This window comes from Rhinatrema bivittatum, chromosome 3 (assembly GCF_901001135.1).
Source record: "Rhinatrema bivittatum chromosome 3, aRhiBiv1.1, whole genome shotgun sequence".
Classification (NCBI taxonomy): Eukaryota; Metazoa; Chordata; class Amphibia; order Gymnophiona; family Rhinatrematidae; genus Rhinatrema; species Rhinatrema bivittatum.
The window spans coordinates 423,595,027-423,612,961 of NC_042617.1; the positions used below are offsets into that span (position 1 = coordinate 423,595,027).

The following is a 17,935-nucleotide window of genomic DNA, read 5'->3' on the forward strand; positions in this document are numbered from 1 at the left end:
TGAGTGATTGATTTAAGATGGATGATAGAGAAGACGGGTGTTGAAAACCTTTAGTATACACTGTCTGACTTGCTGACACATTTGTATCAGTATTTATTTATAAATATTTTCACTTTAACTAGAGTCTTCTTTAACATTTTTTCTCCTTGTCCCTTTTTCCATATGATGCTAATCTTAAGTCAGTTTACTGTACAGTTTATTTATTTACATCTGTATTCCACCCTTTTGAGAAACACCTAACTCAGATAACAATTAAAAAAAAAGATAGCATCATAAAACATAATTAAATGAAAAGATTAAATGTAAGCGAATTATACAAAGACTAAACTATATTTTTTGCTTACAGCAAGGTGTGGTGGGACGCTAACAGATATGGTTGGTGTGATTTTGAGTCCAGGTTTCCCTGGAAATTACCCTAGCAACTTGGACTGCACATGGAAAATCTTATTGCCAATTGGATATGGTGAGTAACAGATTATTAATAAAATTCAACAGCTATTGTTAATTTTCAGATGTGATATGATTAAATAATGTCTTTGCATGTTCAAAACATTCAAGCTAATGACAATTTGAATTGAATGCTTTATAGATAATGTACCTGTTTTGAAATTCCATGGTATATTTGTCAGGTTAAAATAAAAATAGCAAGGGGGGAGATAAAATATCAGTTTTGAAAAATTTTGTTTGCCTAAGAAAGTTAGTTTCTAAAACTAATTTTTAAGAGGGATGTTTTCAAACTGCCTTAAAGAAGCATAAAGAATAGGGGTGTGCATTCATTTTCGCCATATTGGCGATCTGCAACGTATATTGCACTATTCGTAGTATTCGTGGGAAAGCGAAACGTATCGCCATTCCCCACAAATACACGAATCTTCACCGAATTATACGGCTACCTAAATAAAAATTTAAACCAACCCCCTACCCTCCTGAACCCCCCCAAGACTTACCAAAACTCCCTGGTGGTCCAGCGGGGGGTCCGAGAGCCATCCCCTGCACTCATAACCTCGGTGCCGGTTTCATCATGGCGCCGATAGCCTTTGTCACAGGGGCTACCGGTGCCATTGGTCAGCCCCTGTCACATAGTAGAAGCACAAGATGGTGCCGATAGCCTTTGTCACAGGGGCTACCGGTACCATTGGTCAGCCCCTGTCACATGGCCACCGGTGCCATCTTGTGCTTCTACCATGTGACAGGGGCTGACCAATGGCACCGGTAGCCCCTGTGACATATTATGGGCAAAGGCTATCGGCGCCATTTTGAGTACTGGCATCGGACGGACGGAGTGCAGGAGGTCGCTCTGGGACCACCATTGGACCCCCAGGGACTTTTGGCCAGCTTGGGGGGGGGCCTCCTGACCCCCACAAGACTTGCCAAAAGTCCAGCGGGGGTCCGGGAGCGACCTCCTGCATACCGGCCATCCGATGCCAGTACTCAAAATGGCGCCGATCACCTTTGCCCTCACTATGTCACAGGTACTGACGGTCGGCCCCTGTGACATAGTGAGGGCAAAGGTGATCGGCGCCATTTTGAATACTGGCAGCCGATCGCCTTTGCCCTCACTATGTCACAGGGGCTGACCATCGGTACCTGTGACATAGTGAAGGCAAAGGCGATCGGTGACATTTTGAGTACTGGCATCGGACGGCCAGGGTGCAGGAGCAGACCCCCGCTGGACTTTTGGCAAGTCTTGTGGGGGTCAGGAGCCCCCACCAAGCTGGCCAAAAGTCCCTGGGGGTCCAACGGGGGTCCCGGAGTGACCTCCTGCACTCTGGCCGTCCGATGCCAGTACTCAAAATGGCGCCGATAGCCTATGCCCATACTATGTCACAGGGGCTACTGGTGCCATTGGTCAGCCCCTGTCGCATGGTAGGAGCACAAGATGGCGCTGATGGCCATGTGACAGGGGCTGACCAATGGCACCGGTGCCCCTGTGACAAAGGCTATCAGCGCCATGATGAAACCGGCACCGAGGGTGTGAGAGTGCAGGGGATGGCTCCCGGACTCCCCGCTGGACCACCAGGGAGTTTTGGTAAGTCTTGGGGGGGTCAGGAGGGTGGGGAGTTGTAGTTAATTTTAATTTTAGCTGGGACACGAATAGAAATCACCGTATTAAATCATCGGCGGTGCCATACAGCCAAATGCAATGTATCTGCTCCCCGATGAATCCGAATCACGAATGCAACGTATGGCGTCCCTCTGCACATCCCTAGTAAAGAACACAGGTTCTTTTTACCCATGTACTTGGCACCAGTTTTCAAAAAGAAAGCACTCACTCAACTTTGCACCTCCTTTTTGTATGGCTATGTATTCTGGGTAAAGTTACTTGCATACTTCTTAAAATTTAAAAGGGTGTGTTACTTGCAAGCCTCTCCCCAAGCCCTAGCCCAGGGACTGCCTTCTTTCACCACAGGTAGAATTGCATGCATAGTGGCAATTTTCAAAGATCCCCATTTCTGCAGGTAAAGCACTGTTTTACCCATTGAAATGGCTTTTAAAATAGCCCTCTAATGGATTTACATGCATAAAACCCATTTTATGTGCATACATCACATTTTGAGAACCAGCTTGGGGTCAGTGCTTGAAAAAAGTACATGCATATCTCAATGATGTGTACTTTAATGTACACTCGGAACATGAAGAGATATTCCAGGGGATGGAATTGGGATAGGGAAATTATTTACCTGCATACTTTCAAATATCAAAAGTATGCTTATGAATCTACACACACAAATGTATACCTTCTTGGGAGCAGGTGTAAGCATATTTTGGCACACATACTCAGAGCATCAGCAAATGTTCTTATTTTATTTATATTTTAATACATTTTATTCATTTACAACAAAATGAAAAAAAATATGAATAAAGTAATAAGGAGGATGCAATATTATCCAATGTAATAAGTAGTAAGGGGATTCTGATTCTCCCCAGGGAACCAATTTTGAGGCATGGATGCTTTTACTTTCTGTATTTGCTTTACCCCAGGATATATGAGAAATTTAGGATCCATCAAATATCAATATGCTTGATATCTGGAGGGTGGTATCTAAACTTGACAGAACTTTATCGACCACAGTGCAACAACAGAGTCATATAACAGCAGATACTAGAGTAAAAATTCAAGAGCAATTCAATACGTAAATTGAACTCTCAAATACCTGCTTTACAAGCAGTGGAAGCTGCTCATATTAATGATAGCCTGGGGCTACATGGTTAGATTGAGAGGATGGAAAACTTTATGAGAATGAAGACTACATCTTTTTTGAATTTTTCAGCAACCAGACTGATGTCGTCGTTGGACCTGTTTAAGAAGAATATTTTTGATATCTTGCTTATTCCATTAGATAAATGTCAGACTCTTTCTAAAATCTTTTATTTGCCTGAAAATAGAAGAGTTGAAACTCCAGTTGAAGGGGATGTGGATTCATTTCAGTCTCTCCCTATATACTTTCTTGAATCATCATTTGATGACATTTCTTAAGAGCAACCCTTTTGGTTACCTTTGTGGCAGAGCAGGACAGAAATCTGATTTTTTAGAAATGTTGTCATTATAAAATTAGACTGTTTTGTGGTCAACAGTTTGTATTTCCAGACATATAGGGTTACATTTTAAAACATACACGTGGGCGTACATGTTCACATGCTACCCAGCGCACACACGTGTACGCCCGATGTTATAAACTCGGGGGTCGGTGCGCACAAGGGGGTGCACAGTATTGCATCTTGCACTTGCTGACGCCCGTGGCCTTCTCCCATTCCCATCTCCCTATTCTAATCTTCTCACCCCTTCCCCTAACCTTTCCACCCCTAGCCCTATTCTAACCCCTCCCGACTTCAATCTTACCTTTTGATCCTGCCTCTGGGCAGGCGCAAGTTGTGCGTGCCGGCAGCCTGCCGGTACGTGGTCCTCCGACAGTGGCAAATGGCTGCTATGCCGGAGGCCTCTGGCCCCGCTCTGTCCCACCCTGCGTGTAAAGACCCGGGACTTAGACGCATCCCGTGGCTTTACACGCATCGCCAGTCCTTTAGAAAATAGGCCCGGCACGCGTAACCCCCTCTACGGGTGTAAATCCACTGGATTTAGGAGCGTAGAGGTTTTAAAATCCAGCCCATAGCATGATACACAACTTCATAGAAAGCAGTTCTTACAGATAAAACAGAAAGTTGTAAAGATAGATGGGACTTTTTTTTCTAAAATATCCATGTAAGTGCAAGATAATGTATAAGAAAAATAGTTTTACTTTTGTTGATCCATTACAACTTGAGACCTTCCTTAGGGACAAGACTAAGGATTAGTGATATTTAGATAGACCGAAGTATTGATTTATCTCCTCTCAGGACTTAGTAAGAGCATGACATGACTGTGCTTCCCTCATAATGTGGCTAAATAAATATGCATAACTTGTATTCATTTTTTTTCTTGGATGTTTTTCCTGTGGTAACATATATACATCAGCAAATTTTCAAAGTGGACAAAGGCAAAGAAGTCCACTGTGAAAATTTGTACTAAAGTCAGTGGGTAGACTTTAACCCTATGTAGTTTGTTTGGAAATGATCCTCTTCATGATAATTTTTTAAAGATTTATTGTTGGTCTCCAACCCAATTCCTTTTATATGCATTTTTAACCTAATTATAAAATGAAGAATAACATCATGCAAGCTACATTAAAAACTGCACAATAAGGATATATGTTGGCAATTATAATTCAAGGGACTGGTAGAAATGAAATTCAATCACATTTGTATTCCTTTTTGTGAAAATAGTGGCTGAAGCCTGAAAAATCCTATAATAATTATTTCATAAAATTAGGATAAATGTGCAAAAAGAAATTTACGGCACACTTTTTACACAAAGCTCTATTTCCTAAACTTTGCCTAAATTTAGATATTTCTGGCTAATGATGCTATCCAATGGGATTATGAGAAACACATCATTAGACAGTAAATGTCACATGATTGAAAATATAATTTGATCTATTTTCAGTAAGTATTGCTCATAGCAGTATCTCTTACTATTCAGATAATGTGTATCAGAGGGAAAAGGATATACAGTTGTGCATAAAAGTTTAGGCACCCCTGGTCAAATTATATGTAGCAGAAAATATGACCACATTACACCAGTACTGATGTTGTTGCATTGTCTTCCAATGAAATACCAAGTATATTACAAAGTAGAGATGTGAATCGTGTCATTGATCGTCTTAACGATCAATTTTGGCTGTGGGGGGAGGGAATCTGATCGTCGCGGTTTTGTTTTTTTTTAAATCATTTAAATCGTAAATCGGGGGAGGGCGTGAAAACCGGCACACTAAAACAACCCTAAAACCCACCTGACCCTTTAAAATAAATCTCCCACCCTCCCGAACCCCCCCAAAATGTTTTAAATTACCTGGGGTCCAGTGGGGGGGTCCCGGTGTGATCTTCCACTCTCGGGCCATGGCTGCGTTAATAGAAATGGCGCCGGCGCTACCTTTGCCCTGTCATATGAGAGGGCAAAGGTAGCGCCGGCGCCATTTTGGTTCCTGTCCCCCGACGTCACGAGCACAGGAGATCGCTCCCGGACCCCCGCTGGACCCCCAGGGACTTTTGGCCAGCTTGGGGGGGCCTCCTGACCCCCACAAGACTTGCCAAAAGTCCAGCGGGGGTCCGGGAGCAACCTACTGCACTGGGGCCGTATTGCAAAATGGCGCCGGCCGTATGGCCATATTGCAAAATGGCGCCGGCTGTATGGCGCCATATGACAGGGCAAAGGTAGCGCCGGCACCATTTCTATTAATGCAACCGTGGCCCGAGAGTGGAAGATCACACCGGGAGCCCCCCACTGGACCTCAGGTAATTTAAAATATTTTGGGGGGGTTCAGGAGGGTGGGGGATTTATTTTAAAGGGTCGGGGTGGGTTTTAGGGTTGTTTTAGTGTGCCGGTTTTCCCGCCCTCCCCCTTCCCCTCCCCCACCCCCGATTTATGATTTTTGACAATAAATCGGGGGAATTCCTATTGTATCGCGCCTCTAACGATTTTTAACGATTTAAAATATATCGGACGATATTTTAAATCGTCAAAAAACGATTCACATCCCTATTACAAAGGATTATCCACAATTCATAAAATTGTAAATACAAAGGATTCTGAGTGGTTAAATGCAACACTACACTTTCATACCCCCCAACATAACTTGGAATCTGCCAATAAAGTTTTACTAGGTATCTCATCTTTACAAAGTGTACATCTAAGTTAAGTGAGAGATATGGCTATCTCTACAGCAGGACCACATCTGTGGAATATAGTGCTAATCAAATTGTGAATACAGGGAAACCACACGTTACCTAATAAAGATTTAAAGATTTGGCCATTAAAACTGATGTTTGAGAGCAATAATAATAATCTGGGTTAAAATATGCCAATGATAAAGTTAAGTTAGGGCCTCATTTTATAAAGTATCGCAGGCCTGCAATACTTTAGGAAATGAGGGGCGGGGGACCGAAACGGGGGGGCAGGCCTGTGCTAGCCGGCAGTGATTGCCCTGTCGGGGTGCGATCGCTGCCGGTTTTGCACCCAATAGCACCACCATAGGAGGTGCAGCTATTGGGAGTTAAATAGGACGTGAAAAGGTCCTTACCTTTCCGTCGTCCACGGTGGCTTCGCGGAGTCGGCCCCGGTGACGCCCCCACTCCTCTTCTTCCGGGGCCGACTCCGCCCCCATTTTGGTATCGCACGCGAAAAGGGACATATGTGCGATACGTTTGGAAAATAAGGTCCTTAGATAGGCAAGTGAAATGTTATGATTTTGTAATTGCTGTCATAAATGTTTTGTATTTTAGGGGATCATTTATCAAAGTGCTATATGGCATCGTTTTCACATTAAAAAAACATGAGGGAGAGAGAGAGAGATATCACGCCTAGCTTGATGTTACCCAGGTAGAGAGTCCATCAATCTAGGCTGAGAGAACAATCCACAAATCTCATCTTTGGGTGAGTTTCCTCACTCCGAAGGTCATCAAATCTTCACAAGAGAGCACTGTTCTGTTCAAACGTGTCACTTTGAATGTCAAAGTGACCCCTAACCCCTACACTAATACCTAAACCTCACCTCAAGTGACTAGGTAGGCCTCGTATAGAGGTATAAATACCTACCTAGTATGAGTGCATTACAGCTAGGTGTTCTCTCTCTCTCCTTCTCTCTCTCTCCCCCCACCCCTCCCTGTTCCCCTTGTTGTAGAAGGGCCCTGATAGCTAGGCTGGATCTCCAGCAGCTTACAATGGTCCCCCCAGTGTTTGGGCTAATACTAGGGGTGTGCATTTGTTTGCAATATATTGGCAATCCGCAACATATATGCCATATTCGTTGTATTCGTGGGGGTCATGAAATGTATGGCAAACCCCCACGAATACAACATATCACGAACGAAAACCCCCCCACCCTCCTGACCCCCCCAAGACTTTCCAAAAGTCCCTAGTGGTCCAACGGGGGTCCAGGAGCAATCTCCTGGACTCAGGCCATTGGCTGCCGGTATTCAAAATGGTGCCAATAGCCTTTGCCCTCACTATGTCACAGGGGCTACCAGTGCCATTGGTCAGCCCCTGTCACATGGTAGGAGCAATGGACGGCCGGCACCATCTTGTGCTCCTACCATGTGACAGGGGCCAACCAATGGCACCGGTAGCCCCTGTGACATAGTGAGGGCAAAGGCTATCAGCACCATTTTGAATACCGGCAGCCAACGGCCCGAGTGCAGGAAATCACTGCTGGACCACCAGGGACTTTTTGCAAGTCTTGGGGGGGATCAGCAGGGTGGGGGGTTGTAGTTAATTAAATTTAAAGGGTTGGGATGGGGTTTTTTTTGGGGGAAATGAATACATATGTAACTAATGAATGGATCGGGGTCCCCCGAGAACAGATGCAATGGATTTGGGTCCCGACGACTACGAATACCAAATGGGATCAATCCTTCCCTGCTGCACATGCCTAGCTAATACCTATAAGATAGCACACTTTGCAATAAACTGCCTTATACCATAAAACACACCCCTTTTCCTATCACATGCAATATTTAGTGCATTTTGATAAATCCAGGCCTTAATTTGTTACTGAATGATTTTGTATTTTAGTTCAGTGTAAACCACTGTGATTATGTAACAGAATACCAGTTTACAAATAAAATAAATAAATAAATACATCTCTAACAGATTAATTTAAAATTTATTGTTATGCAAAAATGCCCAGATATATGCATATGTTGGCAGAGCACAAGCAACAAGGATTTCAAAAAGCTGCAAAATACATGCATATGTACCTGTGTATGTATGAGGAGTAAGAGGGTGGAACAGGGATGGGGCATGGGTGAGGCATGAGCATTCTAGAGTGGGGCAGGGCCATGACTTACATATCTCTGAATTTGAAAAACAAAGCCCGCAGCATGCATATGTTAGATAGTCATGTAACTTTACTGCTGCTCCTGATGAGGAGCAAGTCTATAGATCTTACATTTTACGGCTTAAAGGTCAGGGTGAGGGGTCTGGATCAACTGGGTAGCATGCAGCATGAAGAACCAGAGGGGTCTGAAAAACATCTCTAGTAACTGGTAGACTAATTGGAAAACTGGGAACGCACCTCGCGCGAGCATGTTTTAAAATTTGCTGACATACGTGCTTAAAAGCTGACATGGTTCTATGGAAGACACTTGTGCTCTAGCAGTGCTCGAGTAATCCCTTATAATTAGGAGCATAGTTATGTGTAGGCACATTTTAAAATATACACATGTAAGTGCACACATGATTTGAAATTCTAGCATACCCTTGCTTGTGCACCGATATGCATGTGTATGGGTGAAAGCACTTGTTTTAAAATTGACTCGATGTGAACAGAAGCTGTTACAATCTCTACCTGATACAAATTCACTGATGATAACTTTAAAACTAGCGCATGGGCTCCCATCCATGCACGTTTGGGCGCATGATCACTCATATGCTAGAATTTGAAATCATACACATAGTTGGGTACATATGATTTAAAATATGCCTACCATACATATGCATATGAGTACCCCAGATTTCCAGTCTTACTCGAGCGGATTTACTTCACATATCTTCCTTAGGACTTTGTTGGCTTGGACGCATGCAGGAATGTGGATTTTAAAACATGCTCATGTGAAGTACATTCTCAGTTTTACCAGGTAGTCTACCAGTTTGCCCAGTTCTTCAGTTTTCTCTCTCCCCAGTTGACCCGGTCCCCTCACCCTGCGATGTTAGGCCTAACACAGGATTTCTTCAGACTTACAACTCATCAGGAGCAGCAGTAAATATACACAGCTAGCAAGTCACCGTGCACTGCAGCCTCCGGTTTTAAAATAGGGATTTTTACATGTGTAACTGTTGGCCTCTCCCCAGAATGCCCATGCTCCTCCCCTTTACTGCTCCCTTTATTCAGCTTGTGCACATGCATATATGCAAATAAATAAGTGCCTTTTAAAAAATACATGCTGCTCATACGCAACCATCCTTTTAAAAATGTTGTCAATAAGGCCTAAAAGGCGACTGACTCTTTACACCTTCAGTTATTCAGGTGATGGTAATTCTACTGTTAAACAAATACTCTAACTCCTCTAACCTCTCACTTTATAATTGTTGATCTGGCTACATTCAGTATTCACATACTCATCCAAACAGCTGTCTAAGCATTTGACAATGAAGATCATTTCATCTTAAAAAGCAGGGAAGGCTATTAAAAAATCTAAATATTTCCAACTAGCAATTTCAACTGTTGGAAACATAAGAAATGGAAGTTACATTATATTGTGTGGTTGTGGCTGAACAGTTCTCGTATCATTTCATCAGTCCAAAGTGTTTTTATGCCTTAAAGTTTCAGGTTTATCAAGGTTTGATTTTGCGTACTTTAGGCAATAACTTGTGTGATGAGTTAATAGAAAAAGTTACCTTCTGATAACTATCCCATGCCGATCCCTGCTTTTGAACCAATGTAGTAGTGGGCCTGTTACCTTAAAACTTTTTAGATGGTCATTTGCAATAATCAATGTGTATTGTTTTGCAGATTTGACCAGTTTTCAGGCAGTTCAATCAGAGAATTTCTTTGTCTTTCAGATCTTGTCTTGACTTCAGCAGTTCAATGTAACTTCCTTTTCTTAATAATGTTTCTGTAGAAAGATGTAATCTTTAAGTTTGTAGCATGTGGAGATTGTGTCAGCTTCTGCTCATGTGGAAATTCATTGGAACATGCAATTTGATCAGAGGTTCCTAAACTTCTGTACACAGCTGTAGGTTCAGGGCTGTAATTACTACAGGGTCCTATTGCAATTTATCTAGGCTCCACTGCCTATTTCTCCTGTGAAAGTTGAATCTGAATATGGAATCCTTCCTCCAGTTCGACTTTCTGAAACTGGCCTTTATAAAATATAGATAACAAAATATGACACAACATTTTTACACTTTAAGGCCTATGTAAAATAATTTGTGGTTTTTTTTTAACCTGTCAGCTAATACAATTTAATGTGCAAGGAATGGAATTTACATTCAAGGAAAGGCATTTACATGGATAAATGGATGTTTAGCTGTGAGAAAAAGTGCTTTAAAAATTGTCCCCACCTCTATGTGGGGAAAATGGGAGGTGCTGAGGGTGGGGTTGGGGAGGGAATTTCTGTTTGAATTCTTTGTGCGTTCTTTACCCCTGTGTACTTTTCATCTGCAAAAGAATTTCTGGTACATTAGTTTGCTGCAGAGTTTTCACAGGAAAATTCTACAGATACTTTCCCTTTGAAAATCAGCTTGAAATCCAACAAGTATAACGTATCCATGGACCTGCAAACACCATGGAGAACATGAACATTGTTCTATTTATCATTCTGAGGGGGAAGTTTTCATTACTAGTTGAGTAAATTATTCTGAAAATTTCAAGTTTTGAATTCACTGCCTAGTTGATAGGTATATGTACACTTTTGTCTGCATGTAGCTATTTTTCAAAGACAAACTACCAAGGCAGTTTCACTTTGAAAATTAAATGCAAGTATACATATAGGGGTAGATTTTTTAAAAAAGTGCGTTCGCGTACTTTTGTTTGCGCACCAGGCGCAAACAAAAGTACGCTGGATTTTATAAGATACGCGCGTATCTTCTAAAATCCTGGATCAGCACGCGCAAGGCTGCCGATTTTGGGCAGCCGGCGCGCGCCGAGCCGCGCAGACTGTCACCATTCCCTCCGAGGACGCTCCGAAATCGGAGCGGCCTAGGAAGGAACTTTCTTTCGCCCTCCCCTCACCTTCCCCTCCCTTCCCCTACCTAACCCACCACCCCGGCCCTATCTAAACCCCCCCCTACCTTTATCCACGGATTTACGCCTCCCGGAGGGAGACGTAAATCCACGCGCGCCAGCGAGCTGCTGGCGCGCCAAGACTCGATCCGGGGGCGGTTCCGGAGGGCGCGGCCATGCCCCCGAAACGCCCCGGGCCGAAACCACGCCCCCGGTCCTGTCCCCGAAACGCCGCGCCCCGCCCCCAAAACGCCGCGTCATCGGGTCCCGCACCCTCGACACGCCCCCGACATGCCCCCTTCCAAAAACCCCGGGACCTACGTGCGCCGGCGGCCTATGGAAAATAGGCGCGCAAGGCCCTGCTCGCGTAAATCCGGGCGGATTTACGCGAGCAGGGCTTTTAAAATCCGCCCGATACAAATGGCACATATTCTTTCCATGTCTTATTTCTGCAGGCAGTAAATCGGGATGAAACAGTGGATATATATAAATACACCACTACACATTGATAACTGTAACCTACTACTTAAAATAGGAGTTAGTATTCTATCTATGCTGTTTACTCCCTTGGCCTCAAAACACTTCTGGGAATGCCTCTTTTGAGCACAACTACAAATCTGTGTGCTGTCAAAAAGCCAAATGTACCTTTAGCAATTTTGAGAAGGGCAACTTTAATCTAGGGCAATCTACTTGGTAAAAACTTTGAATATTGTGCTCTGAATGTGTTTGATAAAAGAAAAAATGAGGACTGAGAAGCATGGGAAATTTCTAGTAACTGCAAAAGTCCCCTTTTCAAGTTTTAAGTTAGATATGCAGTTTATTAAAAAAAAGTTATATATGCATTCCTACATGTGCAACATTGTTTAGATTCCATGCTTCAGTCTGATGTAAGCACTTTTACTGTTTCTTCATCTGAAAGAACTTACAAACTCCTGGGTTCCATCCTTATTAGCCGTTACCACTCAAGAAAATAAAACATTTACAAATAACCCTAAGCAGTTAGACAGGGAATTGGGAAAGAACTTTAGTACTGTTTAGTTCTGGTGAAATGTCTACGAGGATTCAGTAGAGCTCAGCAGAAAAGCAGAATGATTACATAGCATTCAAGAAAGCATGGAAGACTCAGACATCAAAACTATAGAATGACCTGAATTAACAACAAAAGAACTGGAAACCAGCATAGAAAAAACCCAAGTCTGATGCTCCCTGTCCCTCATGGACTGGCCAGATTTTGGTTTAAACATGGAAACATCCATCTGCAAACCAGGCATGTTATTTGAGAAAGTCTGCAGACTGCCAGGTGCCAAAATCCAAAACATTATGGAGAGATAGCCAGAAATCCTCAAGTCTATTCACTTCTATCTATGCTGCTTATCTATGTTGGACTCAGCGCCTAAGCCCAGGCTGAGGCATTGGCCTTGTGTAGGCTTAGGCCACTATAGGTCACTGTGACCTCACCCTAGGCCTCATGCAAGGCCCTGGCTTAAGCTGAGTCCTAGGCATCATCTACAGAACCTCCCCTAGACCAGATAAGTGGGAGCTGGGGAAGATTCTGGCCCCAGCAATTTTCTGGCTGGGAGGAATTGTTGTGGGCCTACCCGCAAAAGGAGTGGGAAGTCCCCCTACCTTATTGTAGCCCGAGCGTGGCAGACCGCCGCCGATGCTGTCCTCTGTGGCCCAGAAGCCGCGGCTGGCTCCTGTTCTGCGCAGGCAGGCCGAGCCCCGACGTGCTCTGTCTTCGTGGCTAGAGCCGCTGATGAGGTCCTCACATGGCAGGGAAGTCATCCTTGCTGGTGCCTGCTTCTTTCTCCGTCTTTGTGGCAGAGAGCCTCTCTTCCTCAACCTCTCCACGTGGCAGAGATGATGCCAGCATATCAGTCTTCTTCCTGCTTCAGCATAGGCATGGGCACGCGCCTCTCTTCGGTATTTAAAGGGTTAGCGGCGGAAAAATCCCCATGGCTCTCATCAGTGATGTCATCAGCCTGTTCCTGCTTCAGCCCTATAAAAGGGCCCTGCTTCAGTTCTTCAGGGCCTTCGGATCGGGTTTGCACAGTGTCTGTGATCTTCCTTCCGATCCAGGCCTTCCGTGGTCTCCTGTGCCTTGATGGATCTTTGTTCCATGTTCTTTGTGTTCCTGAACTTCATCTCCTGGATGTCTCTGGTCTCGTCCCTCGTCGGAGCTCCCTTGTCACCTGTCTCCTGTTCCTGATGTTCCAGATGTTCCGTGTCAAGATGTCCTGTGTTCTGAGGTGCCATGTTCCTTGTTCCTGATGTCCAATATTCCTGTCTTGACTCCGTCCATTTCATCTTCAGCTCTCCATCCAGTTCCCAGGTCCCTCGTCTTTCCACCTCTCTTGGTGTTCCACGTCGTGGTCCATGACCAGCTCATGGGATGGCTGAGTTGGGTGCCTCATGGTATAAGGCCTTCTTTTGTCTACAGTGCAAACCTCCAGGAGACTTCTGTTTTTAAAGCCTTGTTCTTGAGTATCTTATTCCCGGTCTACGGAGTTCCCTTGTGCCTGCATCTGTCCATGCCTAAGACTTTGCTAGAACCTTATCTGTTCCAGCATGGTCCACGATCAGCCACAAGTGGCTGTGAAGGACGCGCACCGGTGCAGGCCTCTTCTGAATCTTCACCATGTTCCAGTCTCAAGTTCCACATCTTCGCCTGGAGTCTGCTTTGCGTTCAGCATGGTCCAAGACCAGCCATGGGTGACTGTGTAAAGCTCGCTGCATTGCAGTTCTCACCAAGTACTTTCATCTGACTCTTGAATCCTAACCTGAAACTTCCGAGCAACTTGAATCCTTGTCCAAGTCTTCTGAATATCTTGAATCCTTGTTCGAGTTTTCTGAGTTTCCTGAATCCTTGTCTGAGTCCTCCGAGTCTTCTGAGAATCTTGAGTCCTTGTCTGAGTATCCAAGTCTTCATCTAAGTATCCAAGTCTACGTATGAATCCTCCGAGTATCCCGAGTCTTCATGTTCCTGCCCTCAGCCTCCATCTGGCCTCACACACTCGTCGTTCCCTAGCGACGGGTCTGGAAGGCCTATTGAGTGGCCGTAGGGCTACTCTCAAGATCAGCATTGCGTTTCTGAATCTCATTAGTGTGTGGAGGTCCAGTGGAGGTCTGAGCCTGCCTAGTTCCTGTTCTGGATAATCCTCACCTTGTCTTCGCTCCAGCCTTGCTCCTGCTCCACCCGTGCTAGTACCAGCTCACCTCCCATGGTGTGTCTTGGGGCTTCTCCCTGAGCCGTGCCGTGGCCCAAGGTCTCACTTCCTCATTTAGATGGTACCGCATATCCGAGCTCCTAACAGGGCCTGAGGGTGCTCTTCTACAACATGATCCGAAGGCCATGAGCTCAGTGAGCTGTGCCTGTGATGGGCTCTAGTTTTTGGTCATTTTGTTTGGCCTTGATTTCTGCCTGGAAATTTTTGCCTCAATTCCCGAACATTTTTCCAACTTGTTTCCTGCACAAAGAATGTTTTGCCTTATTTTCTGCAGTCTCTAATAACTTGATTTTGCCCAGAATTTCGCTCCCAGTTTCCTGGACACTTAATACCTTGCCCAGAGGCACCAACTGTTGTAGGTATAAGTCTGTACTGGACGAGGCAGAGACCCAGAGACCCGGGTGCCAACAGGAACACAGTCTGACAGGAGGTGCCTGAGCAAGAGCAGGCCGAAGCAGAACAGAAGGCATTAGGATAACCTGAATGGACTGGCAGTTACTACCCTTAACAGAAGGCATTAGGATAACCTGAATGGACTAGCAGTTACTACCCTTAACAGAAGGCATTAGGATAACCTGAATGGACTGGCAGTTACTACCCTTTACAGAAGGCATGGGGTAACCTGCATGGAGTGGCAGTTACTACCCTTAACAGAAAGACTGGGACATTTTGCAGGGAGTGGCAGTTACTATCACAAGCAACTTTCTGGGTGGACTAGATGGACCATTTGGTCTTTTTCTGCTGACATTTACTATGTTACCTCTGGTAAATCCAAGTTTCAAATTCTTAAATAGATTATGACTGCAGGAGGGAAGGAAGTAGAGATTAATCTTATATATATATATATATGTGTTTGGATCCCCTTCTAGTCATTAAGGGGGTCATTTTCTATCCCTATCGCATGCAAAAAGGGACTTTTCACACGTGATGGCTAGATAGGGCTGGGGGGCAGCGTCGGGACCGGAAGAGGAGGAGGAGGTGGTGCTATTGGGTGCGAAAGCCGGCAGCAATAACACCGCATTGGTGCGATCGCTGCCGGCTTTCGCAGGCCCGCCCCCCATTACCACGTGATTCACAAAGCCCTGCGATTTTAGAAAATCCAGGCCAAAGTTAGTTACATTTTATTTCTTTTACCTATCTCCTAGCTTTCTTTCACACATCAAAATTAAGGGATCTATAAATAAAATTGGGCATTAGTGTCCTGTTTCTAAAGGGTGTTTATTCTTTAGTTAATCCAGTATTAAAAAGAAAAATAACTTGGATATGTCATCGCTGGTGCTCTTGTTTGTGTTTCTTACTGCCACTTGTAATGTACTTTTTGTGTGTGCTGCAGTAATAAAATGAGTCTAATGGAGTTTGATCTCCCTCTCTTCCCCTACCCCCTGATGCACAAACAAGAAACCTGTGGACCAAGAATTCCAACCCCCATGTGGCCAATCCCCACATCCCCTCACCAAGGACTGAAGCAGCTCCCAGGTCATTTAACCCCTCTATGCCCCCAAATTAGTAAAAAGGGACAACCTGGGCCTTAAACCTCCCCAACACCCAGACATCCAGCAGTCAATGTTAATCCACAATCTCCTTCCATCTACATCCAGATAAAGGAGCTTCAGGGTCCAAATCTACCCTGGGCTCCCTCTCCCTTCATCAGTGCTTTGACCTATGGAGATCCTCTATGGTAAGCTTTCACTCTCTCCTGCTGCTTTCAAATTTTAAAATGGTGTCCAATGATCTCATACTCTCCTTTGCCCAGCATACAAGAATATCACCTGCATTGTATGATTTTAACTTTTGTTAACCTTTATCTTTGTATTATGTGAGGATTTCAAACAAACACATTATGATGTGAAAGGAAACATAGAACAAATCCATGTCCAACTACCTCATGTTCCCACCATCCTTTCAATAATATATTTATGGTTTTAAAATAGCTATTTGTGCTGCGATCTTGCTAACAATTTATTATATATTCAGAAGAGTACTTAGCACTTAGCAGCACACAGCAAAATGGTTGAATTAACATGTGTAAGGCTTGAGAGCAGTAAGACCATTAGCAAAGGTTCCAACTGTGTTACTGTCTTGTATGTCAACATCATCAATAACTCATTTTGCTTAGACTTGATGAAGGGAACTTTTCAAAGCAAGTCATGAATGTATTGAGCATTTCCAATTAGCAATTATCACATGAAATTAATTTCCCAACCCTTTTCCTTCTCTTTAAGTAGACTAACAAAGCAGTATATTATTTTTTATGTTGACTTACTGCATACAAAAAAGAATACTGTTTCATTTCTCTCCCCTGCACATCCTGCTGCTTATGGAGTTAATATGCATTCTACAGTATTTCTCTGCTTTCTTAATATCCCTTCCTTTATTTAAGTTAGCCAAACAAACACATTGCTGTGACTAAGCAGGTGTTGCGACCGTCACTGCTCGACATCCTCACTCCGCCCTCTTTACCTCTGTGGTGACTCCCTCCGGGTCTGATGGATGGCTGGCTGCCGCGGAGTCTCCATGCCATCTCCCTCCGGCGTCCCCGGACCGGCTCAACGTTGCAGATCGCCATGTTGCCTGAAGACCTAGGGCATGTGCGCACGAGCGCTCTGATTGAAGTACCAGCAAGAACGCGAACCTCAGGGGCGTCCCCCTGAGATGACGTCATCTGCTTCCAATATTTAACGGTCTCTATTTCACTATCTAACTGAGTTAGCAAGGAAGGGGATTGCTTCGGCTACACCTCCCAAGCTATCAACCCTGTACAACCTAAGAAGTAGAAAAAATAATAGGAAAGGTAACTTTTAAATAGGCATGCCCATATACATGTGTATATGGGTGCACAGTCAGATATACTGCATTTTTATATCCTGCGGTCACATACGAACACATGTTATAAAATAATCCTGGCGAGTGGATGTGTATGCCCAATTTTAAACATGTGCACACGCAGCAGCGTAATTTGTCATTGGGACACTCAAGTAAGGGAATTTGAGAACAGACACGCATCCAGGACATGACCAGTTTCACCAGTTCATCCACCAGTTTTCCCAACAAGAGCTAGGTCCTCCAAACACTCCTGGATCTTTAGTCTGTACTAGGGATGTGAATCGTTTTAGAACGATTAAAATTATCGTCCGATAATTTTAATATCGTCTTAAACCGTTATGGAACACAATACAATAGAGATTCTAACGATTTATCGTTATAAATCGTTAGAATCGTGAGCCGGCACACTAAAACCCACCCCCGACCCTTTAAATTAAATCCCCCACCCTCCCGAACCCCCCCCCCAATGACTTAAATAACCTGCGGGTCCAGCGGCGGTCCGGAACGGCAGCGGGCCGGAACGGGCTCCTGCTACTGAATCTTGTTGTTTTCAGCCGGCGCCATTTTCCAAAATGGCGCCGAAAAATGGCGGCGGCCATAGACGAACACGATTGGACGGCAGGAGGTCCT

General features: G+C 44.3%; 1 protein-coding gene across 1 annotated transcript in view; it reads left to right on the top strand.

Moving 5' to 3' along the window:
• CSMD1 (CUB and Sushi multiple domains 1) overlaps positions 1-17,935 on the top strand; it is a 4,035,193-nt gene that overhangs the window by 3,275,343 nt on the left and 741,915 nt on the right. Inside the window, 1 exon segment of the mRNA XM_029596871.1 lies at positions 347-463. Coding sequence (XP_029452731.1) covers positions 347-463 — 117 coding nt within the window.